The 27,222-nt window shown below is 49.7% G+C and overlaps 2 protein-coding genes across 2 annotated transcripts in view; both read left to right on the top strand.

Annotated features, from left to right (window-relative positions):
• LOC110399670 (aryl hydrocarbon receptor-like) overlaps positions 7,132 to 27,222 on the top strand; it is a 47,768-nt gene continuing 27,677 nt past the window's right edge. Inside the window, 2 exon segments of the mRNA XM_021398762.1 lie at positions 7,132 to 7,172; positions 8,779 to 8,890. Of these exon segments, the coding sequence (XP_021254437.1) occupies positions 7,132 to 7,172; positions 8,779 to 8,890 (153 nt within the window).
• On the top strand, positions 20,693 to 26,946 carry LOC110400313 (aryl hydrocarbon receptor-like). Its single transcript, XM_021400094.1, has 4 exons — positions 20,693 to 20,927; positions 22,511 to 22,589; positions 22,786 to 22,910; positions 23,067 to 26,946. The coding sequence occupies exons 1-4, from the start codon at positions 20,901 to 20,903 to the stop codon at positions 23,484 to 23,486; spliced, it is 651 nt and encodes a 216-aa protein (XP_021255769.1). The 5' UTR covers positions 20,693 to 20,900; the 3' UTR covers positions 23,487 to 26,946.

Below are 27,222 nucleotides of genomic sequence, written 5' to 3'. Positions count from 1 at the left end.
TGTTGCTGTGTGACAGATGGCAGCAGAGCGGCACTCTGACACAATGGCATCTGACATGGAAGTGCGTAAGGAGCAAAGGTGTGGAACTGAATTTCTCCATGTGGAAAAAATGGCACACACTGGCATTCATCGCCAATTACTGAACATTTGAGGAGATGTGATGTGAGTATGTGAGGTTGTGTGTTTCAGCAGTGGTGACAGCAACAGTGGGTCACCTCTGCTGGTGCAGGTTTTTACAAGCATGGCATGCAGGTTGTTGTTCATTGCTTATGGTGGTGAAATGTGCCATGGGGTCTCTCCTGAGGTAACCTCCACCTTGCCATGTGACAGTGACAAGGAGCAGGCAGAAATGCTTCAGCCATGCACAACAGACCTGTGAGGACAGGAGTGGATTGGAGAAAAGAGCAAAACAGCTTAGGCACTGTCTCTTCCCCCCCCCCCCCCCCCTTCAGTATGCAGGCACTTCTTCAGCCACCAAACTCGCAGCCAGTAATGCTTGCAGGTGCTGCATTACCAAGCCCTTGGTGGCCTGCTCCTAAGAAATTCTGTTGCTGAGGGACGCCATGTGCCAGAAGGCTGGAACAGGGCCTGAAGGAGGAGAGGGGACACCTTCAGGTTGGATATTAGGAAAAATTTCTTCTCCAAGAAAGTGGCTGGGCACTGCAACAGGCTGCCCAGGAAAGTGATGGAGTCACCATCCCTGGAGGTGTTCAAGAAACATGGAGATGTGGCCCTCAGGGACATGGTTTAGTGGGCATGGTGGGGGTGGGTTGCTGGTTGGACTGGATGATTTTAGAGGTCTTTTCCAACCTGAATGATTCTATGATTCAGCAGGTACACAGGGCGGGAGAAGACACCCCCTGGATATCCTCTGCCTCGTGCTGCTGGAAAGCCAGCTGATGCCCACACGGGGAGCAGAACGTCCCTGCTGCTCTTGGAGGTTTTGCTGATCCTTGCCACAAGATGGGGCAGGGGAGTGCTGAAGGAGATATACTATCTGGCCAGCAGCTTTGCTCCCTTCTGCTGCAATATACGGTTGCAGGACATCACTTGGGTTGTTTTTTTGTCTGCATTCAACTCTTTAGCATTGGCTCCTACCCCAGCTCTGCACCCAGCACCTTACTGACTCCATGTGCCCATGCTGTGTCCCTGCCATGGCTCCGTGCCACCCTGTCATAGCCTGATGGTGACCCAAAGCTATTCAGAAGAGACCTCTCTGTGGGGCTGTGGGAAGTTCTCAACCTGAGATCAGGAGTAGGAAATCTTTCTAGTAGAGCACAACAGCCAGCATCTCTCCTCTCACACATTGCCCATTCTCAGCCTCATGTCTGTGGGACAGAGAGAATGGTACAAATCCACATTCATTTCTTCCCATTGCTTCAACAGAGCCACAATGCTGAGTTTCACAGCTGGCTATTGGTGAAGTCCTGGACCCAGGGAAGTACACAACAACAACCTCTCCTGAGCAAACAGTAGATCTCTAGGTGAGCTGATTGTCCAAGAGGGGCAGTTTTATAGCAGATAGATTAATGTCTTCTGCCTGGGCTGCCATCTCTTTTGATATCTACAAGTTCCTGCTCATGCAATCTTCGTGCGTTTGGCTGGCATCTGAAAACTTCTTTGTGTACAACAGATACACAGAACAATCCAAAGTAGCTAAACAGGGGGAAAACAGCTGTTAGCGGTATGGTTTTACCTTCTGTTAGTACAGATCCAGGCACTTAATTTGGGGTAGGACATTCAACCCTGCACAGCTCTGGAATCACCTGCTGGTGACTTTTCAAAATTCAAAAGAGAAGGCTCCAGGGAGACATGACAGCAGCCTTTCAGTATCTAAAAGGGGGCTACAAGGAAGAAGGGGACAGATTCTTGAACAGGGCCTGCTGTAACATAACAAGGGGAAATGGTTTCAAACTAAAAAGAGAGGTGATTTAGACTGGATATAAGGAAGAAGTTTTTTACTGTAGAGGTGGTAAAGTACGGAAACATTGCCCAGAGAGCCAGCAGATGTCCCATCCCTGGGGACATCCAAGGTCAGGCTGGACAGAGGGCTCTGAGCAACCTGATCTACCTGTAGATTTCCCTGTTCACTGCAGGGGAGTTGGACCAGATGACCTTTTAAGGGCCCTTCCAACTCAGATGATTCTAGGGCCTTGCTGGAGTGGTGGTACACAGACTTCCTAATTATGCTACAGTTTGTGGCCCACACTGCCTTCCCCATCTTTGTTGCTGTGGTTTAGCTAATACCTGTTGCCTAGTTTTGAAAAGGTTGCATAACAGAAAACAAAACAACACTCAGCAGATGGCAAAGGAATGAAAGATAGAAAGAAATTAGCTTCCAAAGGCTAATTCAGATAGACCTGTCCAAAGTAGCTGTGTCAGAAGGACAGCTTGGCACCATGTTAACACTTTGCCACCTGGGAGATTTTCTCTGGTCCCATCCTATGGAACTGGGCAAACATTGTCAGAGAGGTCACCCTCTCCCTTTCCCTACCTCATCCAAGTTAGAAAATGAGAAGGAAATAGCACTCTAGACTGAAAGATAGCAGTAACATTTGCACTTGTTTGTGGGCTTTTTGCTTCTGGTTTTAGGCTTGAAAAATGTGATATGCCCCCAGTTCCACTGCAGTAGGTATGGAGGGGTCACTTGGGTATTTTTTCTCAGGGTAAAGCTGGCAGAAGATGTAGGACAGTAACATAGAGCTGCTTTGGAAAGGCGCTGAGGCTTGCAGAAGATAGAGAGAAGTCCAGGAGAAGAGCATCACAGCAAAGAGAGGCTGGAAGAGTTTGGCTGAACAAGAGCCCACATGTTGGCTAAGCTAGAACTTTGTCTGCCAATGTGTCTGACTTTCTGTCCTTAACAGGTCTGTCTGTAACATGCTGGCAAATCCTTCCAGCAGGAGGGTAGGAGATGCTCTGAGAGCCCCAGCAACTGTGGCTGTAAAGCTGCCAGGATGGTGGGAGGGTAACCAGGACTTTGTATGGGACAAACCCATGCATGTAAGGAACATACCTGGGCACTGTCGGGAGAGATGCCTCAATCACTGCCGGACATGGTTTAGTGAGCACAGTGGTGATGGGTTGATGGTTCACCTAGATGATTTTAGAGGTCTTTTCCAGCCTTCATGATTCTATGATTCTATTATTTCTCATCTACTCTCTTCTTTTTCTCCTGCTATCTGCTATGTGCATATCACAACTACTGAAGAAGACCACAGAGTTTTTGAGCCATGGGGTAGGGTAAGGGACAAGTCAGGGCATGTGAGGGACAAGCCCAGGCAATGCCCAAGGTAAGGATTCAGTCACTCCTGAAGAGTGGGAGTGTTCTGGGAAGAGCCCAGAACAGTGCCTGAGGATCACTCCATCACAAAAGGAGCCTGACATCACCATTTTGGTTTGGTTGGTGTTTGGTGTCTCAACCAGTCCTGGACTGGAGCCAACTACATTTCAAACAGAGGCTGGGGAGAGCATCCCTTCCCCTTTTGTTTTGGTACACATAGGGGCTGAGATCAGGACTGGTGATCTATCTACTTCCTTTCATTTCTCTTTCTCTCTTTTCCTTTCCTCTCTTTCTATTGAAGTTGTTAAGTAACATGAAGCTTACTTGAATTTCCTATAACATTCCTATAATTGTAGGAGAGCCAATGCATACAGGATAACTGTTTTGTAGAAATCCCCTGTGTGGGATGAAATGGGCAGTGCCTGCGTGCACCCGGGGAGGGATCTAGGGTCACGAGTATCCGGGGCGGTCGCGTGTACGGGTATAAATAGCCTTGTTGCGCAGCATTAAATTGGCATTTCGGCGTTATACACTGTGTGTGCGTCCCGTATGCCCCGCACGCAGAGGTGCGGACGGAAGGGAAGCCTTATTACGTTGTCGTAGAAAACATCTGGTGACCCCAACATGATTTTTGGGCGCGAGCAAGGTGCCGAACAGCCGATTTTGGGCGCGAGCAAGGCGCCGAGAAGCCAGAGCCGTGATGGGGCTCGGCGTGCAGGAGGTGGTGAGTAGGCGGAAATCCTTGGCCAAGGAAGTACGGATAACACTACATAAGAAGGAGTGCCTCGCACTCCTTCAGTGGATGCTGCGCAAGCAGTGTGCGGAGTCCCCGACAGACTGTCTACAGAAAGTGGTTTTAGAGAAGGCGGGTCAGGAGCTATGGGAAGGGGCAAGTGCAGGAAATAAGGAGGGACTGGGACTTATCCCTGTGCTGGGGACGGTGAGAAGTGTGATACAGAAAGTGAAAGACGAGCGGCATCTCGATGCCACGGCACGTCAAGTGTTATCGGGGACGCCTGATGACACTGAGACAGCCAAAACCGATGGAGAGCAGGGAAGGAAACGGTCGGAGGGAGAGGAAAACAAGACGGGCAAGTTCGGGGAAGAGACGGGGATGGAATCTCCGCTTTTAGCCCCTTTAGGGGCGCCAAGGTAAGGGCAGGCGACCCCAGGGGTGCAGATCTCAGATGATGGGCAGTTTTGGTCTATGAACCCGAAGGGAACACTGACATGTTTCCTGAGGGCTCCCGTTCCTTCAGCCCCCTGGCCGGTCCAGGCAGGGACGCCCGCCTTTACAGTGGCACCTCCGCCCTACGGTGCAGCTCCCTGTGGTGCAGCTGCGCCGGGCGTAGGTGAGGGAAGGATGCCGGGATCTAGCCCTGTGGAGCAGCCTCTCCCCTCGACCTCGAGGAGGGTTACTAGCTCCAAAGATAGGGCAGAGGGGTCCCAAAGGCGTGGGGCGGATGATGAGACCAGTTCCTCATGGGAGGACAGAGGGCAGGAGCGAACGGCAGGACCGATTCAGCCTTATGTCCTGGACATCCCGCTCTCATTGCTGGGACGTGACCTCTTAGCCCTCGCCGGGGCGAGAGTTGTCACAAAGCCCGACATCCAAATTTTAGCAAATAGGCACCAGGATCCCTCCAGTCCTACAGCAGCCAGCAGAAAAGTCTGGCCAGCAGGCAGGCAGCAGCGCCCGCTCACGGGAAGCACAAACCAGCAGTTTCTCTTCTGCTGGATGCTGTCAGGAGCAGCCTACAAGCTGCAGAATCGAAGCTGTCATTCCTCATCGCCTTTTACGGCATTCTCCACAGATGCCGGATGGGGTACGTGTTTCCATTCTTTTGAAATGAATGTGTATTCTCCACGAGTGATTTGGTCTTTCAAGGATAGTTGAGTATTTGCTCATTACAAAAAGGGTGTGACTGTGTCAAGGCGTTACGCTTTGCAGTCGCGATAATGGGGGTTCCCATAGAGTTAAAAACGGACAATGGACCGGGCTACAGAAGCCATTGTTTTGAGGCCTGGTGGTGCACTTGGGGTATCCGGCGCGTGTTTGGGATCCCACTTATTTCCCAAGGACAAGCAATAGTGGAGCGTGCACATCAGCTCCTGAAAGGGTGGCTCCGTGCCCTTAAAGAGGGGTCATCAACGCAGTTGTCCTCGTCACTGTTGGAGCAGTGATAGAAGAGGCCCTTCACGCAGTGTGACCATGTTCTGGGCCGAGCAAAGACATTGTTTGTCACAGATCCGACATGATGGGAGGGTCCTTGGATATATGCACTCCTTGCACTTGCACTTCCCACAATCTTCACCTGGGCCAGCGTGTGGCCCCTGCGAGCAGGGGTTAAGTCCGTGCAGAAGATAACGGTTGACCACGATCCGTTTGGCGATTGGCTGAAGAACCTGTTTGGCGGACTTGGGCCATGGGTCACCCAAATACTTAAAGTAGTCGGTATAGTGCTCTTAGTGTTTATCTGCATTGCATTCTGCTTACCATGCTTGATAGGATGTTTGCAGCAGTGCTTACAAAGAATGATGGAGCAAGCCTTTGATCGGCGCATGGAATACCATAGGCTACGCGAACGCTTGTGATAAGTCCTAAGTAGTTAATGATGAAGTACGCACCTGTGTAATGTGCAAACATTAGGGCTTAAGCAGTAGATAAGTTAGTTGGGAGATAGGTTATAGGGGGTTTTGCGATCACGCTGTAACGGGGCAAGGCTTTTCCAGGCATGGGAGGAGAAAAATGTAGTAGGCGGTGACTAAGCGTGCGGGATGTGACGCGATAGGACCTCCCCTGCCTAGTATATATATATAAGACGCGCTTAGGCCTTGTAGGAATAGTTGGGGAAACTGGGAACCAAAAGAGGAACGTATTAAAGGGGCTGTTAAAGAGGGGGGAGTTGTGGGATGAAATGGGCAGTGCCTGTGTGCACCCGGGGAGGGATCTAGGGTCACGAGTATCCGGGGCGGTCGCGTGTACGGGTATAAATAGCCTTGTTGTGCAGCATTAAATTGGCATTTTGGCGTTATACACTGTGTGTGCGTCCCGTATGCCCCACACGCAGAGGTGCGGACGGAAGGGAAGCCTTATTACGTTGTCGTAGACAACACCCTGTTAAAGTTAATATTTTTTTTTCCTTTTATTTTTGAACCTTGAGTGTCATTTCACTTTAATTTGACCAAGGATGTAACCAACTGCCACCCTGCATTCCTCTGTACATGCATGGAAGTATAAAAGCTGTTCCCACAGCGCCCACAGGTCACACTCTCCATTTGGTGATGGTGTTTGGTGACTGCAGGAGTTCCTTGTCCTGGGGAGGAAGGCAGGAGGATAGGAAAGGTTCAAAAGGGTCTCACAGGTCAGTGCAATAAAATAGCAGGTGCTGGTCAAGATAACTTTCCACTCAGGTTTTCATCTCTGCCAGTGGCTGCGTGTCACCTCCATGATGAAACACAGCAGACTTTGAAGTGCCTACAGACCCACGTTGTCCAGCTGTCAAGACACAGTTTAGTGGTCATGGTGGGGATGGTTGTCTGCTGGACCTGACAGTCTTGAAGGTCTTTTCCAAACTTAATGATTCTATGCCTCTATGGTTCTATGATTCTATTACTACCGCCCCTCTCCACCAGCCTGGAAGGGAGTGGGGTGGTCGCAGGAGGAACACGGCAGCCAAGAAGTGGGGACAGCCTTGGGGGCTGCCCGGGCACCTCGGCCGGGCTCCCCTGGACAGGGCAGGGCCGCGGGGGGCGGCTCGGGGCCGGGGCGGGGAAGGGGCCGCCCCGCTTCACTCCTGTTTAAACTCCTCCTCCGGGAGCAGCCGGTGGTGCTTGGTGCTGCTGGAGGGATGTACGCTGGGAAGAAGAGAAAGAAGCCGATGCCCAGGAGGTGGGTGCGGAGGGGGACCCTGCCCGCGGGGCTGGGGTGGTGGGCGGGAGCTCGCTGCGGTGCGAGCCCGGGGAAGCAAGGAGGCGGGCAGGGCTGCGCTTCGTCATGCTTAGCGTTAATTTCTGGTGCTGGTGGCTAGGGTCTGGCGCGCTGGATGAAGTAAAACGGCAGCCAGCCGGCGCTGTTTCTGGGGGTAGCTGGCAATCCTCGCCTGTCCCTGACCGCAGGTGCAGGGAGAGACTGCACCTGCGGCCAGGGACAGCCGAGCATGGCTGAGACTGACGTGCAGTGGTCCCTATTGAGCGAAGTTCCCCAGCCCTCAGTAACTCGGACGTGGGGCTCCGTCACGGTCCAACGCGAGTTCCCCGACTTTAGGGCCCTGTTCTCCCCAGCCTGCTGCAATTGCACCGGCCTGTGCTCAGCAGGCACGTGCAGGGAGGAGGGATGAGCTGAGCCCAAGCCTGGGATGGAGAAGGGAGCTTTTCTTCACAATCCACCTGGATGTGGTGCTGGGCACCCCCAGTACCTGCCAGCTTGCAGAAGTGCCATGCTTCAGTGGTGGTGTGTAATAACTGCAGCTGATGGGAACAGTTCTCCAAGCCAGCTTATGACAGATGAGAGCTGCTCTCACAGAACCTGCAAGCTCAGGTTTTGTCCCAGAACCTAAGTGTGGCATCGGATGTTGTTTTAGTTTGGAAGTGCCCATCTAAAAGGAACAGAGATCATAAGCTTGGAAAGAAACAAACAAAAAGAGAAGAGCTTTTTTTTTTTAAAGTCTGTTTTCTAAGTGCCCTAAACCACCTTATGTGGTATCTCTTCATCCAAGTGATGCTATTGATTTTCATGTGTGCTTTCCCTTTGTAGCATCAGTTAACAAGTAAAGGAATGGGTTCAGGCTCTGAGCACTCCAACTGTCCTTTATGAGTTAGGAAAAGAAGTCTGGTTGTGGAGCTTCCTTCTGCTTAAGACGATAAATGTGATTGCAGGAGGATAACTTAAAGGAAACTGAGGAAAATTCAATTAAATCTTTTTGGACCTTCTCTCTGTTAGTGCTCATTGCCGGTGTCTGGCCAAGGGCTGAGTAGTCCCTGGCAGGACAGCTGGTAGAATCCTCTGAGAAATTCAGCTAGCATTTGCCATGCTGCGGATATTTTGTGAGCATGTGGAGTGTAGCCAGGGAAGGGGCCTGCCATTTGGGGTGGGTACAAGGTGAGGAGGAAGAGGAAAGAGCAAGGGTAGGCAGAGTGGGATGTGGCTGGAGGAGTCTGACCTGACCAAGAGATGCTCTGATGGCTTGTAGGCCTCCACTTGATGTCCCTTTCCCTGCCAGGGCTTTGTAATGGGAGCAAGGCTGTAGTATTCAGCTGATGTACTAAGGTTCTCCATGTTCCCACTGGAGGACATCGCCCAGGGGCTGCATGAGGTGGCCAGCTGGCATGGCCATGTTGTCCCCAGCCTCATGGCTTTGCTGGAGCTTGCTTTTTCTGCCTCATGGCCTTACCTTGGTCCACCAGTGTTTTACTGTTATGGCTGCAGTAACATCAGCACTGGGGTTGGGAGGAGTTTTTTGGACATGTTTAATCAAACTCTGCTTTGTCTTTTCCAGCCCCAAACCACCACCTCCTGAGGGGGTGAAATCCAACCCCTCCAAAAGGCATCGAGATTGGCTTAATGAGGAACTGAACAAGCTGACTGGTTTGCTGCCCTTCCCTGAAGATGTATGCACCAGGTTTGATAAACTCTCCACCCTGCGACTGGCAGTGGGATACCTGAAGGTGAAGAATTGCCTTATGGGTAAGTGTCTTGTGTCAGGGTGAAAAAGCTCCTGAGCGCAATCACTTCTGCACTGTTCACATCCCATCCTGAAGTGATGATTGCTTTGGGGTGGAGAGTTGTATCTCCTGAAGACAGGGTGATGATTATGATATCAAACCTTTGTATGTTAATCATAGAATCATAGGATGGCTTGGGTTGGAAGGGACCCCAAGGATCATCAAGTTCCACCCACCCTGCCACAGGCAGGGTCACCAACCTCCAGATCTGGCACTAGACCAGGTTGTCCAGGGCCCCATCCAACCTGGTCTTCAACACCTCCAGGGACAGAGCATCCACAGCCTCTCTGGGCAGCCTGTTCCAGCACCTCACCACTCTCTCAGTGAAGAACTTCCCCCTGACATCCAATCTAAACCTTCTCTCCTTGAGCTTAAAACCATTCCCCCTTGTCCTATCTCTGTCTACTTTTGTAAAAAGTTGATCCCTCCTGCTTATAATCCTCTTTTACATACTGCATCAATGTTCCATCTTTAGCTATAGACCAAAGATACTCTGGAAAACTGGGGAGAAAAGTGCCATGTCTCCTAAAATGCATAGGCAGTGTTTGCTGGGTGATATGATCATGAGACATCAATCCCTCAGATCTTCCAGAGGGGACTTTTTGTCCCCTCTGGAAGGAATCCCCTTCATTTTTGTCTGCTGCACATCCAGATCTAAACCTCTTCAGTGAGTTATAGGTCTCTGAAAAGAAGCATCCTTGGGAAAGTGAGGACCAACTTGGGCACCTCCTTCTCCAGGAAGGACATTGCAGGAGCCCACATGGGACATGGAGGGTGAAAAGGGATATCCATGTGAAATTTTTCAAAAATTCCTTTACACTATGGGGATCTCTGGGCTGCTGCATCTCTTCTGGGCAGGTGTAGGTAGGAGATGCAATGCAAGGCTGTTCTGTTTGTCACCCTGATGCCCTGTGGATGACAGGTTAAGCAAAGTTGATCCTAAGGCACGCGTTCACTTTGGCATCTTGTTAGCTTATTTCTCCCCTGTTCTTCCTGGGGCTCATGTGTACCTGGGTGGCTTACTGCTCTTTGCCTCCCTGGCACAGCTAGGCTCAGCTGTGGTGGATCCCTTAGGTCTGTAATGAGCATTTCTGTGAAACTGAGCATGATGCCTCATACCCAGAGACCCCAATCTGATTTTGCAGGGTGAAATGTTAAGCTGATATGTCTGGAAGACCAATCTCCTTACATTTGCCCCTCTGAAGCCCTGCGTAGCTCCCTTCCTCCTGCTCACATCTCCCCTCCAGCAGCTGTTGCCTTCTGGATTTTTATCAATAGTTGATGTATCTGAGATAGTTACAGCTGATGAAAACTCCTGTGCTGAGGGCTCCCAGTTTCCTGCATCCTTTGCCTTTGCTGTGAATGAACTCAACCTTGGGGAGCAAGGCTGCCTTGTACTTGCCATACACTGCATCCTTTCTTCTGGTATCATGGAGTGCCCAGTGTTTCCTTACTACTTTCCCATAGATTAACTGCTTTTAGGTGGCTGAGCTCATTAGGAGGCACCTTGCCACACAAAGAAAGTGTGTTGCACTGTCTGTGTGTGCACAGAGGAGTACTTGCTGTGAGTGTAGTATTATATGTGCTTTGGGTACTGTTGGACTCCTCAGAAGCCACATGGGTCTGAGAGCAAGCCTTGCTAAATGTCTTCATCTGTCCGCTTTTTGGAGAACAAATCTGGGAAATAGGATTCAGTTCCTCTGGGTGGTTAGTTCCTTGCTGACATGCAGCCTAATGCTGTGAGGGCAAGGTAGGTCTGGAACGCTACTGCTGTCCAAAGGTGGTGGTGGTGGCATAACACCAACCAGACTTGCTTGGTTGATGTTCAGAGGAGGACAACTGTCCCTCTGTACCGGTGTGATGGAGCTCTGCAGCAGGTATGAGGTGAAACAGCCGTACAGAGCCTGGCTGGTGTGGTAGTCTCCGCATGCCCATGAGTCACCTCCCTGCTGACAGGACATGAACTTCAGACTGCAGCACAAATGAAGCTGGAAAGGCTGTTGGGGGTTGCTTACATAGCTTGTTTACAAAGGCAGGTAAATATTGCAGAGCAGTTCTTGTCCTGCAGCTGGAAGAGACAAGCATGTGTTTGGCATGGAGAGGGGACAGGGACAGGCATGTGGTTCTTCACCAGTGCCTTGTGCTCTATGGGACAGGTGATGGACCCTGGCTGTGCAGCATGGGGGAAGACGAAGGCAGACCACACCAAGGACAGAAAGCCACCAGCATCCTTCTACACTTAAAAGCTCTTCTTAAGTCATCTTTCCTCCAGGACAAATAAACTCAACTCTCCTGGCTTTTGTTCCCTGCCAGGTCTGTAACCTGTCCCTTGGGGCTCTCCCTGGGCCTCTCCAGCTAGGGATGCACATCACCATGAGTGGACTCCATGCCAAGCACCACACTTCAGCTGGGTCTTTGTGTTTGAGCAGGAGTACATCCCACTGTGTGCTCCCAGCACGTGTTTTCCCAGAGCGAGAGCTGCTTTAGAAAAGTAATCATCATTGTGTGCATTCACATTCAGCTCGAAACTCATCCTTGTGTTGGAGAACCCTTCTGCCAGCCCAATTAATTCCATTTGGGTACTGCACCCTTGATTTATTTCCCCCTTTGCTTTTCCCACGTCTGCCTTGAAATTAATCTTGTTTGACTTCAGATCATTCCACCGATTCATTGAGATCAACATCAGTTCTGGCCCTGTCTGCTGAAGCCCTGTGTGATCAAGGAGTCATGGCAGCCTGCCTATAGTTTATCACATCAGGTGTTGTGGGGGAAGACAGCAAAACCCTTTCTATTGCTCTCTCTGGTTAAGTTTTGCTGCTGGATGTGTTCCATTTCATGCAGGCTCCCCTCCTGCAGGAGCAGCAGGAGAGCATGGCATCGCCTGGCGAGCATCTCCATTCCTTGCTGGCCGCTTCAGCACTCAGCCGGGCAGCTTTAGTTTGTGTCATATTGATGGAGCTCCTATTTCCAAGTGTTTTAGTGAGTCCAGGCACTTGCCCTTCTCCTAGGCAAAAGGTTCATATAGTCTATCTGGAGCCAAAGTACGTGGTTATAACCGGTTTGGCAGGGAGGTGGATGCTGGCAGCCCTGGCCATGTGCCCGCACAGGCTGTGTCATAGGTTACAAATAAAAATCTCAGTGCTAGAGGTGGTCCTTGCAAGAAATGCAATATGTGCCAGAAAATCCATCTGAGACTGAGACCCTGCAAAGACTTGAAGCCAAAGCAGCACATATTCAGGGCTTTGGAGCAGGAGTTTGCATGTGAAAGCAAGTATGAACAGATAAGAGGAATGGGATCATGCCCACTATCTAATCTCTCTCTGCTACTTTCTGCTTTGTCATATTTCAGATGCAGCCTCTTCATAGAATCCAAGCTAGATCAAGTTGCTCAGAGCTTGGTCCACCCAATCTTGAATGTCTCCAAGCTCATTCAAGGTCAGCAGCAATTCTTCCTCTACTCACTCATGACTGCAATAAGCAGACATCCATGGAAAGCATAGTCTTGCACTGCCTGAGATCCTAGGTCTTATGCATTTCAGAGCTTCTGAGTCTGGCTTTTTGGTACTGGCTTTTTATTTTCAATTCAAACATTTAGGGGAAAACTGGTGAGAGATGGATGGAACAATCCCCTTGTCCTACCTGCATGCGTGCATTGGCCATATTTCTTCCTGCCACCCTGATACAGCTTTTTTTGGTTTGGAAACTTTCTCAGGAAGACCCTGCTGAGGTGACAGTCCTTCATCTGATTTCTTCTTGGTGGTGATGGAGGGATCCACGTACCTTGCTCCTCAGATGGAGAGGGGCAGGCTGGCCCGCAGAGCATGCAACATGTGCTTGAATTACTAGGGAAGTCTTCCTGGAGGCTGGCCTCTGTTGAGATGGTCAGGCTTTGTGTTGGTTTCCAGAAACATGCTTTGGCCATGACAGGTTTGCATGTCCAACACCAGGATGCAGGTGGCATCCAGCAGCTGCACCTTGTGGTAAGGTCACATCCCTGGCCTCTGTCCTACTGTAGCTCATGGGCTAAGCTTGTCTGATTGAAGCAGCAGCTTGTTCCATTCTTAAACCAGTAAGACCTGCTGCCTGGCCACTTTAAGCAGGAAAACCAGTGCATTTACCAGCACACTCATGAAAATGCACGTGGCAGTTGTGACACCTGCCCTAGCAAGGTACCATTAATAAGCAGAGAGGGATGTTTCAGAAATGTTTCATAAGACCTCCTCTAAGCCTGACAGAGATGGTACTGATGAATATAGATGGGTTGAAATCTTGGCAAGGATGGTTAATGTTTTCTAACAAGCTCTGCAGCTTCTGTCTGGTTAATGATTGATCTGTGTCTTTTGGGGGTCGACTACAATTCAGGGAAGAAGTGACCATTTCCTGGTGGGAACATATTATATATGTTATATATTATACATAAATAATATATATATTAATTATACTATATATAATTATATTAATAAATAATTAATAAATAATATTATATATTATTATATTTTATATGTTATATTTTGGTCCAAGCATGGCTGTCATTTTGAGGGAACAAGCCCAGACACCTTTCTACATGTTGGATTTAGAGCTGGGTTTGTTGCACAGATTTTTGTGCCTACTGTAAATGTTTACATCATGACTTGTGTAAGATTGCATTATCTGCTGGACAAAGCAAGCCAGATGCACACTTTGCATGATAGGTGCATGCAAGCTCAGTGACCTAGAGGTGAGTTTCACCCTGTGTCAGAGCTCTGTATATCCAGCCAGCATGCTTAGCGTGGGCTGGGGTACCCCCTCCTGCTGGTGTTTGCCCATTCCTATCAACAAACTCAAAGCAGAAAAGGAATAAATGACCAAACTTTCTGGGAAATGATTTTCCAAACCTCTGGCATCCCCATGGCTTTCCTGTTTTTACCTGGTACAAAGCTTGCATGTCCCTACTGAGGTATTTCTGCATTATTTCCCCGTAACATTGCTTTTGGCTCATCCTTATCTTCCCTGGGACATGAGGAAGAGGTGGTCAGTGCGCACAGCAAGGAGACAGCCAAGGTGAGCCCAGCAGCAGCAGACAGGTAGATGCTTCTGAGTCCTCTGCTGGGCTAGAGAAGGATCACAGTTATCATGATTTCTGCTTAGGATGCCAGTCAGTTAAAGCAAGCAGCATGATTGCAGCTGGAAGCTCACAAGGATTTCATTTTTGAAAGTTGAAAGAAAGTGTGGGGTTTTTGTTGTTGTTGTTGTTTTTAATTTTTAATTATTTTTTTTTTTGAACTTGGTTCTTGACCATGGAACTGTTTGGAAATCAGAAGATGCTACTGCAGGGTAATAACTCTCTGGACTGACTTTTGAATCTGCTTTCCCTTTTTTTGCTTTTGCTTTGAATCTGCTTTGCTTTTTTTTACCCCTGTAGGTGCAGAAGAGCCATGGCAAGCTCTGCCTGCAGCCTTTCCCAGGCTAACCTAGCCCAGCTCCCAGCTTGGCTTGAATGGGCTTGGATTGATCTCCCTATTCTCCAAGGAATAGTGTGGCGCAGCACCATCTTAGTCCCAGCCTATGGGAGATATATGTCTTGAGCTGTGGTGGTCCCCAAGTGATGCGTGCCGAGTGCCAGCAGGACAGTGAATAGCTTGCTCCATGCATTTGGGGCAAGTAGGAACCTGTAACAGTGGTACAGTCCTGTGTTTTCTCTTCTCCTGAACTCCATGAGGCTGCCATTGTTAGAGCCTGCTGTAAGTAGCAGGAAAGCTTGAGTCTTTCCCTAGGTTATATAGGGAAAAACATGGCAAGGTGGAGGTTCAGGGCTTGATCTCTTCTAAGCTTTGTTCACTGAATCCAGCCTTTGAGTGCTGGTGGGTAGCAAGGACGATTCTGGTGCTACTGAAACCTGCCTGCTAGGATTTATTTCAATGAATAAGCTAGCTTGTGCTTTACTATCATAGTCTGTGACATGGTTTTAAGCACAGAGGTGTTTTAGCAATAGAAGTGACCGGAGTTCTCTTTCCAGGAGACAACTTGACGACAGCCCTTATTTCAGTTAGGAGGGTGGCTCTGTTCTGAAAAGCTCTGTGAGGCCAACACTACTCTACATCTGGGAACTCTTCTGTGGTGCTGTGAGAACAAAATGACCTGCTGTCCAATTTTTCATTTACTTCTTCCTACAGTTGGCCCATTCTGGCTTCTTACCAGCCTCCAGAAAGTCACTTAAAGTCACTTTTATTACTTCTATAAAGGATAGATGAACCTCACCGTGTTTCTGTCCACAAACAGCAATTTGCAGTGGTTGCTACTTGGACTTGGATCCAACAGTCTCCTGGATAAATCTGGAGGCACATTGCTGACCCTCATCTTTGTGAGAGTTTGCTGTAGGAGAAAGACTTGGCTCTGTGTTTGCAGTGCTCCTGGATACTTTGGGCTCCTCCTAATGTGATGAGACTTCCGCTTGCTGCAAACAGTGAGACCTTCTCCGAGCTTGGATGGATTTGTCTAGTGCTGAGAGGCTTGGAAAGCCTCCAGATAGCTGGAGATCTGTGCTGGGGTTCATTTTCTAGAGTTCATGTAACAAAAGAAGCAGATGCTGAGGATTGTGGAGAAACATCTTGAAGTAGTTGCTGATGTGGCAGGGTACTGGCTGTGCTAAAGACAAGAGCAGTGAAAAAAAAAAAAAAAAAAAAAGCTTAAAATGTTCTGCCAGGTGGAGAGGACGTGCTTGGGGTGTGTGCTGCTCTACCTTTGTCCCAGCTTAAGGTCATCCAGGTGGAAGCATCTGCAGTAGAGAACCAGGGGGAAACCCTCTCCAGGTACAAGACCATGCTCTGGAGCTCACAAAACCAATAGCCAATTGTAGGGTACCATCCTGTAACCCATTGGCCCACACACAGCCCTGTGTTAGCCACCCTTTGCAGACAAGCAATTGAGCTGGTGCAAAAATGCATCCCTTGAGGATGGGCTGGGCAGTATGGTTCTGTCATTATAGGGAGCTGATGCCCCACTGGAACTTCATTAACCCCACAGAGATTTGTAGAATGAGTCCTCCTATGTCCACGTTTCCCACCAGCAGTATAAGATACTCACTGTCCTTGCACTGTGAAGTTAGGAGGATAGATGCAAGACCCCTGTTTGTGCTGAGGACTTATTCTGCTGGAGCAGAGGGCTAGCCTAGGAGATCTCAGGAGGTCTCTTCCAACCTCTGCTGTCATCTGCCTCTGCAACACTCTGCTGCGAGGAACTACTGTATAATCTCACTGCAGCCAGTATTAAATCAGCTTTTCCATTCACCTCCTTATTGCTTGTTATTCCCATAGCCCAGAGCTGCAGGCATCTAGACCTGAAGTAACTGATTCAATGAAATAGGTCAAGTTTGTGGACAAGGTCCTGCAGGATTGTACAGGAGCATTTGCAGGAGCAGGTTGGAGAGGTTGGTGTAGGCTCCCTTGGGTGTTTCTACACTTCCTGGGAGAGAACTGAGTGACTTCTTGCAACAGTTTCTGAGCTGTGGGTCTGATATTTACCTCCAGAAGGCTGTTTTACTTGGATGGTGTGCACCTGCTCTGCTTGGCACTGTGCATTTGTTGAACAGGAGAGGAGAAAGTTAGTGCTGATTTGGTGGGTTTAGGATTGGGTTCAAGAGGAAAACAGTAGCATGTGGCATGGTGTTACTGGAAGAGAAGGGAGCTCATGGTTTTATGGTGCCAAACATCTCCAGTGTCTGTTCAAAGAGGAACATTTGCTATAAGTAAAGTCTCTCATCTTCCACTGCTGTAACTCAGCCCATGGGAGCAGAACTGACCCCATGGTCAGTGAGCATCTCCAAGGAGAAATTAAAAAAAAAAAAACCCTGATAAGATGGATATCATGCTGCTAGTGGGGAGGGAGGGTGAAATAATTTTGCTGGAAACAACAAAATGGGCAGGCAGGTGTTTTGTGTTGGATGCTTCTCTCCCTGGCTTGCTGCAGGTCTCCATGCTGGTGCTGCTGGTGGACACTGGGAAAAAGCTGGGGACCATATACATCCTCTCCACCCTTTGGGAGCTTTGTTTTGGAAGACCTTGGTGAAGCAGGTCACCACTGTGATCTTTGCACCTTGAGCAGGCACTGAACACCTCAAGATGTGCACCGGTGTCACTGCCTGGCTCATTTTCTCTCATCCTGTACTACAGTTTGCCACAGCATAGCTTACAGTATGGCAGCTACTGATGTGCAAGCTTGTCCATCCTGCCTGGAAGGGTGCAGAGGCATCATATGGCAGTGTAGGGATTATCCCAATGAATTTCCAGGGTGGTGGGTTCCTTGTGCTCCTGTGGATGCCAAGAGGAGAATGGAGATAGCTGTGTGATAACATGTCCACTAGGAATTGCCTTCCCTACATGAGTTCCCTATTATAAGTTCACAGCTGTCTGGGATGGAAAAAGCCCAGGCTCAGTTTGACAGTTGAGAGTAAAAAAAGGATGATGGATCTGAGAAGCTATTGTGGACAGAATCAATGGGCAGTGCAAGCTTTGCCTTATGAAAAGGCCAGTGTATGTCTAGTGAAATAGCCCTTGCTAAGCATCAGAGAACAAAGAGCTAGTGATTCACCTGGCCGGAATGCTGCTAGCTCAGGCTGTAGTTTGTGAATGCAAGCCAGAAGGAAATGGGTCAGAAAGGTTCCTTGGAAAAGCTGTTTGCTGAATAAACATTTAGGCATTTCAACTGAAAATATGATGCTCCTTGTGGATGCAGGGCAAGCCTGAAGAAGGCATTTGATCTTTGTGGCTTTATTCCTGATATCATGACGTCCTGTGTATGTGCTTCTTGCATCTTGAGTTCTCTTCTCCCTTCTTCAGTGACTGGACTAGGTGATCTTAGTGATCTTAGTGATCTTTTCCAGTGTTAATGCTTCTATGATTCATCCGCGTTTCCAGATACTTTGCTCTTCTTGAAGTCCTACCTTGGTGCCTTGAGCCCTGCTCCTGCATGGTCTTGAATGAATGCCTGCTGTTATGGACAGGTGGGCAAATACAAGCACTTTGGAGCATAGCCCCAGCAGGAGCCCCCATGGGAGATCTCTTGAGATGGTGACAACTGGAAGCCTTTGTGTGACTTTGGCAATGAAATGTGGGCCATGTGATTTCTCCTCTGGGGGCTTTCTTCCTAAGAACTGACTCAGATGTCTGCAAGTATGATAGTCATAGTTGGTTTGGAGGAATAACACAATAGCCAGCAATTGCCCAAGTCTCTCTTTGAAGCTGCTCCCAAGTGCTCTCCAGGGGTTTGAGCCAGGCCACGTGATGGCTGGCGATTTGTTGAGCTATCAGAGCATTGGCAGCTGTGGAAGATTGAAGGCATCTGGATAGTGTGTGGGGTGTTAATGGGGTCAAAATCCTACAGCTGAGCTGCCCAATTTTTCCTTAAAAAGTATTTTATTCAGACATTAAAATTTGCGAAAAGCTTTGACTCAGGGCTCCTTGTGGGGGGCTGCAGTGCACAAAGGGGCGAGACCAGTCCCATGGCCAGCTGGATGTGTATAGTGTCAAGCAAAATGCTCAAACCAACAGCATTTAAAATAATCCAAGATAATTAAAATAATTTTGATTTTTCTGTCCTCTTCTTCCATTGACCAGCAGGTTCTTTTTGTTCTGGAGCATCCCATTCATCACAATGCACCTAGGATGAGCTGCAGGGTGGACCATGAGTTGTCCACCCCTGCTTGCTTCTGGTGTTAGTGGTTGGCCAACCTGTGGTCTGCTTTGTTTGGACACACCAAGAAATGATGCTTCTACCACTGTAGCAATTTAAAGTTGCCCTGAATGGATTGCAATTTCTTGGTGGTCGTCATCACCATTTTCTTGGTGGTCATGTGTGTATAGTTTAAATATGTTTCAGGTCACTCATCTTTACTGTGCAAGCATGTGAGCTGCAACAGGGTGAGCTAGTACAGCTATGGTTATGGAACTGGGTCAGGGGAAAAAAAATGGTGCTGCTTGGGAGAAAGAAATGGAGGTCTGAGCTTTTAGTTGTTTGGCTTCTAAATGAAAACACTTTTGAAAGTTATTTGGAGAGTGGGAAGTGCACCTGAGATACTCCACTGCAAAGCAGCAGGAAGAGAGCTTGCATTGCTGACATTCTGCTGGAACAGCTCAGATGGGCACTTGCTGTCTTGTGGCCTGGATGGAACAGTTTTCATGCAAACTTAACTTCCTCAGATGTCTCCATGAGCACCTACAGTGGTTTTTCACAGCAATGTGAGCACTGCAAACCAGAGGACAACTGACAGGACATATGAAGATGGTGGCTGGACACCCAGTGGTGTGGTGAGCTGTAGAACTGGAAGCCAATGCTACATCCGTTTTACTGAAGAGGATGGATTTATTCCTTGGGGCTATAGAAAAGTATGAAGGACTGTGCACTGTGCTGAAGGAGCTAAAGACAAATTGTTTATAGGAAGGCAATCATCAGCATGACTCAAAGATGTATTTTTTTTTTAACTAGTTAGCTTTTTCTTTTGTTTTCTACCATCAGAACAAAGCAAATAGTAATTGATCAAAATATTTGCCAGTCGTGCTTTCTCTTGACGTACAATCAGGTTTTGGTCTTCCTCTTTTCTTCATCAAGGAAGGAAATTATTTTCCTTAAATTGAATAATTAATCTGAAATCCTTCCCTGCACAGAGGCTGTGCTGCTCTTTGCCATCCCTCACAGAGAAAAGATGAGCAAGTCTCATGAAGCGACTGCACTATTATATACTTTTTTGGTGCAGATTTTACTTTCATTTTGCAAATACATTGCAAACTGGGGCAGAGGGAGTTACCCAGGCACACAGGGAGCCTGCCAGCTCACTGAAGGTTGCACTCATGTCAGGATTGCAAGGCTGGGTGAAAGCACTTGTGAGCCTCAGCATTATTCATAGAGGTTTATAAATTGTATGTGCTTCTGTGATTTGTTTTTCTGACCTCCAAGAATGTGACACAAATTACCACAAAGGCCTTTTTTAAGCAAGTAGCTACTGGTTGGGTATGTATTTAACTGCAGGCCATGCACATGCAATTGTAGAGTGGAAGGCAAGAAGTGAAGCTTGCAGATGGTGTGAGCACAAAGATGTTTTATAAAGTTGACTTTTGTTTTCATTTCTTGCATGTAAAGCCTCATCTTCTGTCACCTGTAACATAGACAAGAACAGAGGAATTTTTTGCAGATTGGTGTCTCATAGTGGCAGTTCAGTGTGTTTGGAGGCCTTTAAAAGTACGGAGACTCTTGAGACATTTGTCAGAAACAGGATTCAAATCAAATGGGAAGGGACTGTGGTCCTGTGAAACCAGAGGCTTATTAGAATGGGATGGCGTTAGCTCCTCGAAGATGTGTCAGTTTGCATGTCTAGGATATGGTGGATGCCATGTCAGGCCTTGCAAATACAGTGTCAGGGCCTCATTTGGGCTTTGACTTTCTGGGTGTAGCCATCTCTGTACTTCTGAAGTGGGTGCTTTTTTTGGATGCTTTCCTATCTTTGAATGATAACAGTGGCTGAATTTGGTCTTCACGTCATGTACTTCTTAGCTGGTGCCTCCTGATGCAGAAGCTGCCCTGCCTGTAAGTGAACACAGATGATGTTTTACAAAACACAATGGCCTACAGAAATGACCAGGCTACCTCTGATCATTGCTCCTGCTGACTGTGAGACCTCCCTACCAACTAACGAGAGCTAAAAGCCTCACATGATCACAGGATGCATTCCTTATTGGTGGGTTCCCTATTGGTGAAAGTCTCTTCCCATTCCTGGATACTTAAGAAGCACTTTGAGATAGTCTAGCCAGCCTGCAGCTAAACTGAAGCTAAGGAGAGTAACTCTGGGCTTAATTTATACTTTCAGGCACTCAATGGGTTTGTAATCACTGTGACTGAAGATGGCTACATCTTCTACATCTCCCCTGCCATGCAGAACTATCTGGGTTTTCATCAGGTGGGTGCCATTTTTTCCTGAGTGTGCACACATGGATGCAGCGGAGGGTGGGAAGGAGATGCTGGCAGCCAATGCCAGTGCTTTTCCTCTCCCAGCCCAGTTTGGTCAGTTCTGATGGATGTTTTCAAATGAGTCATGTTCTTCAGGGGTTGTGAAAGCCAACAAATGTGCTTCTGAGCTTAGTAGTCACAGATGCAAGCTGAGCAATGATAGGCTTTACATTCTTTCTTTTTTGTGAAAGGGGTGTGAGCTTTTTCATCCTGTGGTTTAAATCATGCTAATGGGCATGTCTGCCTTCACTGAGAGGGTGGGAGGGGCTATCACAATGGTGAGCATTGTCAGAGCCTGGTGGTTTACAGGAGGTGCCAAGAAAAAGCAGGTCTCTTTCCACATCCAACCCCATTATCTCTGATTCCCCTGAAGTTCAAAGGTCCAAGTCAGTAGGAACACGATGAGGCTGCTGAACTCAGTTTGTTGTGAACAAAGCTGTGGGGAGGGCAGTGCTGGTTCTTGGTGCAACAGCAGAATGATGTTTTCCTCTCTTTGTTCTCTTTGCACCCTTTCCCAGCTCACTGTAGGAGAATCCTCATGTGCTGATGGTCCAAGTCAAACCAACTGTATGAAGCAGGGAGTGGTCTTCTCCTCCTGTATGTCTGGCTAAGTTCTGCTCTGGCACATTTCTGAGGACAGGGACATGGCAGAGGATGGCCTGAGCTGCCTGTGTGCTCAGCAGGGCCATGACTGTGCATGACCAGGCTGAGAAAGGCTGCTCCAAGACATGGCTGTAGAAGAAGGGGTGTGCATTGGGAGGTAGGAGGTGTGAGGACTTGCCGGTGTTTCCTAGGAAGATGGTTTGCACCAGAATACTAATTCCCACAGGCTTAGTCAAATGGCAGTTTCTGTTCAGGACAGGGATAGATATTTCTAATGTGATAAAAAGAATTGAGGCAGCAACACCTAGCTACCTCCAGGTTGCACCAAACATGCGTGTGGTAACAGTAGATACCTTCCAGGGGGATTTCTCCTGGTAGCAGCGTGTTTTAGGTCACTAATTTTTGTACAGTTTCTCCCAGCATATGCCCATTAGTTGTACTTGCATCTGGGACAACTAATAGTGCAGCTGTCCGGGCTCACTTAACCCTCTTGGCATACCTTCAGTATCTGTGGCATGCTCTGGCACATGTTTTCTCATGCAGTAGGAAGTTGTAGGTTTTGCAGTGCTTTGTTTACAAAAGTATTTTCCAGACCTCACCACTCTTCTGTTGTTCTCTAAACTCAAACCTCTCTCTGCTGCTTCATCAGTTGGAAAATGTGCCATTGCTTTAGGATAGAATGGGAAGTCAGTGGGTTGTGGGTAGGTGGCACATTCTAAGGCAGAACCTGACATTTCTGTGATCCCTGGCGTTCCTAGTGGAGGTTTATCCAGTACATCTCCACGCTGTGCTCAAAACCCTTTCTTCCCATTTCTTTATTCTCAATAACTGTACTATTACCACCCTCTAAGGAAAGCTCCTGCCTTCAGTGACAAAGCAGAGGTCAGTACCTGTTAGGAGCCCCACACTCTCCACATTGTGTCATTCCAGTCAGATCTCATCTACCAGAGCATCTACGAGCTGATCCACAAGGATGACAGAGCTGCCTTCCACTGTCAGCTGCACGATGGTGAGTGCTGGGCTGGGAAGCGGGGTCTCAGCCTTAGTTGCCCCTGGAGAGCCTGCAGAGGCCCAAACGCCACCTCAGGACCTGCCATCCATCCATGGGAACCACTTGTGACCAGCAGGCATGTGGTTTCCTCCAGCTCTGCGGTGCCCTAGTAGGTCTGCAAAGTGTGGTTTCATTTTCCACTTGTTTTTACCAGCTGTTCCTGATGGATGCAGTGCTGCAGGAAGCCCCAGTCACCACTGCCCTGAGCACTCTGGCTGCATGGAGAGGAGCTTCACCTGCCGCCTGCACTGCTTGCTGGATAACTCCTCAGGATTTCTGGTAGTGCCAGGACACCTCTAAGCACTGGCATCACCCCTGGACATATTGCTGGGTGCCTGTGTTCACCCATGTCCCATGCAGATGTAAGCTGGGGCAGTCCAGTTTCCAGCTCCTATTTCCTCACCTTGCTTGCCTTGTTTTCTCATCTTCTGCAAGGCCTTGAATTTCCACGGACGCTTGAAACTTCTTCTTGGGCAGCAGAAGAGGGCATCGGACACACCCCTGGGGCCTCTCCCTCTCGCTCTCTTTGCCATCGTGACTCACCTTCAGCCTTTCTCCATCCTGGAGTTTCGAACCAAGATGCTGTTCTTCCAGTCAAAGCACAAGCTGGACTTCACTCCCATTGCCTGTGATTCCCGGTATGGCATCTCCTGCCTTAATCGTGGCAAAACTCATGGCCACAAGTGCAGAACAGAAAGCCAGAGTGCCACAGGGTGCCCATGCCTTGTGCTCTGCCCTCAGGGGGAAGGTCATCCTGGGCTACACAGAGGTGGAGCTGTGCACGAGAGGGTCTGGGTACCAGTTTGTGCACACAGCCGACATGATGTACTGTGCGGAGAACCATTTGAGAAGTGAGTGCTGAGGGAAGCAGCCTAGGAAGGGACACAGGGGCTGTGGCAAGTCTGCAGGGTGGCAGCAGGGCAGTCCTGGCCATGCTCCCTTGTGTTTCTGAGGTCTGTAGGAGCTGTGATGAAGGTGTTCTGCTTGATACCTGCATGGGGAGCTGGTAAAGTGCTTTCCTGTGCAGGAAGACCCTGACATGCAGCATTGTGTGCTGGCTGCAGCTTTTGCTTCTGTAGCCTGGGCACAACTTGCTCACACCTGTGCGGTACCCAGCTGAGACTCTGTGCCACCCCTCCTTTCTCCCTGCCCCAGTGATGAAGACAGGGAAGAGCGGGACAACAGTCTTCCAGCTGCTGATCAAGAAGGGCACCTGGGTGTGGTTGCAGGCCAGTGTCTGGCTGGTGTACAAACCGGGTGAGCCTGACTGCATCATCGCCCGGCAGCGAGTCCTGTCATGAGTATGGCTGGTTTTCCAGCTGCATTCCCTTGGCCCTGGTCTTAGGCAAGTCTGCAAGCTCCCATCTTGCTCCCTGGAGGCTGGTCCTGCCTGGCCTGAAGAATATGCTCATGGTGTTTCCCTCTCTTTTTCCTCCACCCTGAAGAAATGAAGAAGGGGAGGAACATTTGCGGAAGCGAAACCTTCATCTGCCTTTCAGCTTTGCCACAGGGGAAGCTATCTTATATGGGAACAACTTTCCCATTTTCCTAGACTCCTTCAAGGCTAAGGAGGAATTTCAGACAAAGACAGAATCTCATACAGAGCAGCATGCAATAAATCCCAACTCTATTCTGGGGGCCATGATGAAGCAGGATACATCCATCTATCTCTCCCACACTGATGTCCCTCAGTTCATCTTGCCAGATCTTGATGCTGAGCCTGATGGACCTAGCCAAGATGGAAAAGTTGGTCATGACAAGGACAGCAGCTCCCTCCTGGTGGCTACTGAAACCCTCTTTGAGAAGAGTGAGGTGGGTGGAAACATCTCCCAGAGCCTCAGCGTGGACAGTAAAGAGCTACAGCAGTGGGAGGATGCTCTGCTTTGCTTAGACATGGAGGAGCCTCCATCTGAAGTCTTTGGTGAGAGGCTGAGCAGTGAGTTGCCCTCCTGTACAGAGAAGATGCTGTTTAGGGAGGATGATGGAAAGAGCATGGTCTTATTGCACTGCAGTGAGGAAGGCTGTTCTGCAGCTCAGTTGCAGCACTAGGGATTTAATCCAGCAGCTCCACAGGTGTTTCAAGGCCCACAGCAGCCCCAGGCACTTGGTGCACAAGGCCAGAATGTTGTGATCTCTCTGGACTCTGTTATGTCAGAAGGCAGCTCAGCTCCAGTGGAACAGCAGATCCTGATTAACCCAGCCAGTCTGGAGGAGGGGATGCTTCTGGATGCCTTGGGATCCAGCAGCAAGACCTGTGCAGTGGATCAGCTGGCCAACTCAGGACTGGAGTTTCAAGCAGGACTTCCCACCTCTATTCCCATAGACAGCATCATTCCTGATTGTCATAGCCAGTCTGAGTGCACTCTGATGGGCTTGAGCTGCCCACCTCCCTTCGAGTCTAGCGCTCTAGTGTCTCAGTGGCACGATGTCCCAGAGTGGGCAAACCTGGGCAGCGCTTTGGATCAGAGCACTTCCCTGGATACTTGGATGGCAGCTCCAAAACAGCTGGAAACAACAGGAGCACCCTTGGAATCACAAACTGCACTGACCAGCAGCTCCCAGAGTTGGTGGAGCTTCCCCAGGCAGCCCCATTGCAGTGGGGAGCAGGTGCTGCTCAGTGAGGACGCGTGGCCACAACCTCAGGGACTTGTGCTAGGGATCGGTGTGGGCCCTGGCACATATCAGACAGACAATGTCACGCTGCATCACTATGAGTACAGAAGGAGCCAGGGTGTCTTCAGGCATGGGAACTCCTTTCTTGGGGATGCCATTAAAATATCCACAAGTGCTTTACCTTGCCCAAGCCACCTGGGAACACTGGCAGGATTGAGTTCAAGCTGCTCAGCATCTCCCTCTGCAGAGGTGGGAGTGAGGGCATCCTCCTGCGAGCTGGGCACTGTCTTTCCACTGGCTTCCTTGGCAGGCATGTAGTCCCTCTGTGAATGCCATGTCCAGCTGAAGGTGTGGGGTGGGGACTGCAGGACCTGAGGGCCACTGGGTGACACCTTTGGAGAGACAGGGGGGTGAGGTAGCTGCAGATGCAGCAGTAGCCATTTGCCCTCTCTGCAGCATGCACAATGACTGAGGCCTGTGAAGGAAAAACCCCCAGAGATGCTTCAAACCACAGGGATGGCTCCTTCCCCTGGTTTTGTCCCTACCTTTACCCCTGCCATCAGAGGGAAGACGAAGTGTTTTTACTGAAGCAGTGAGAAAGGCATCAAGAGTGGACCAATTTCGTGGCCTTAAAACTTGTTTTTCAGACAGAGCTCCATCAGCCCTGCGTCTACCTGCACCCCACCAGGACCAGGGAGGGTGCAGGATGTCCTGTGGCCTGGGCAAGTCATCAGCACTGGGTCGGATGGGGCTGAGCTGTGGGGTGCTGGCAGCAGAACAACACTGGACCTTTCCATAGCAGCCTGGAGGAGCACCCATGACTGATGAGAGCCTTACACATCAACCAGCCCCCAAACCCTGCTGGGCTCTGCTACTGGGGGCTGTAGTAGACCCCTGCTGCTCCGTTGCTTGTATCTCAACTCTGTCTGTTATGTATGTGCATCCATGGATTGTTTTCATGGCAGTGTCTCATTTTCCACTTTGTGATTTCTTTGTATGCCATTCACCAGTGTCAGGGCGGAGGAAAAGATGGACTGCAACTCGCTTGCTGCACTTTGTTGTGTATTAAAAGGTGATTTGCTTTATAGCAGCATGATGGTTTGACCTCGAACAGCATCTCTTCATTTCCCTCTCAGCTGAGCAAGCGCTTGTAGAAGCTGCTCCCAGCACAGCTCCAAGCCATGTTTCTCTGGGCTGAGGCTGGAGGAGGAGGGTCCTGGCCCACCCCCTTCATTTTCCACACAGAACTACAGACTGGTTTGGGTTGGCAGGGACCCCAAAATCCACCCAGCCCAACAGACTGGGCTGCCTGAGGCCCCATCCAGCCTGGCCTTGAGCACTGCCAGGGAAGGGGCATCCTCAGCTTCTCTGGGCAGCCTGTGCCACGGCCTCACCAACCTCGTAGTGAAGAATTTCTTCCTTTTTTCTAATCTGAACCCAGCTTTCCCGTAGCCCCTGTAGGTGAAGAGCCACGGCGAGCTCTGCCCGCTGCCTCCCCCAGGCTGACCTAGCTCAGCTCCCAGCTTGGTTCCACGCACACACACCGTACCCACGCGACTGCCCGCCTCCGGAGCCCACCCCTCCCCACCCGCAGCACCCCTGCGTTCCCGGCCGGAGGCGGGGCTGCTCCCGCGGGGGTCGCTCTGGGCTGCGCCGCGCTGCCCCGGTCCTCTCCTGCGGCTGCCGTCGGCTTGCGCTGAGCCATGTACGCGGTGCGCAAGCGGAAGAAGCCGGCTGCAAGAGCGTGAGTGCGGAGCGGGTCGGGTGGTCCGGGGCTGGGAGCGGGATCAGGGATGGGAGCGGGACTGGGACTGGGAGCGGGATGAGGGATGGGGCTGGGAGCGGGATGAGGGATGGATCTGGGAGCGGGATGAGGGATGGGGCTGGGAGCGGGATGAGGGATGGGGCTGGGAGCGGGATGAGGGATGGGGCTGGGAGCGGGATGAGGGATGGGGCTGGGAGCGGGATGAGGGATGGA

The sequence above is a fragment of the Numida meleagris genome, chromosome 5 (genome assembly GCF_002078875.1).
Source record: "Numida meleagris isolate 19003 breed g44 Domestic line chromosome 5, NumMel1.0, whole genome shotgun sequence".
NCBI classification, from domain to species: Eukaryota; Metazoa; Chordata; class Aves; order Galliformes; family Numididae; genus Numida; species Numida meleagris.
The sequence above is the reverse complement of the archived record's forward strand: the minus strand, read 5'-3'. Positions and strand labels throughout refer to the sequence as shown.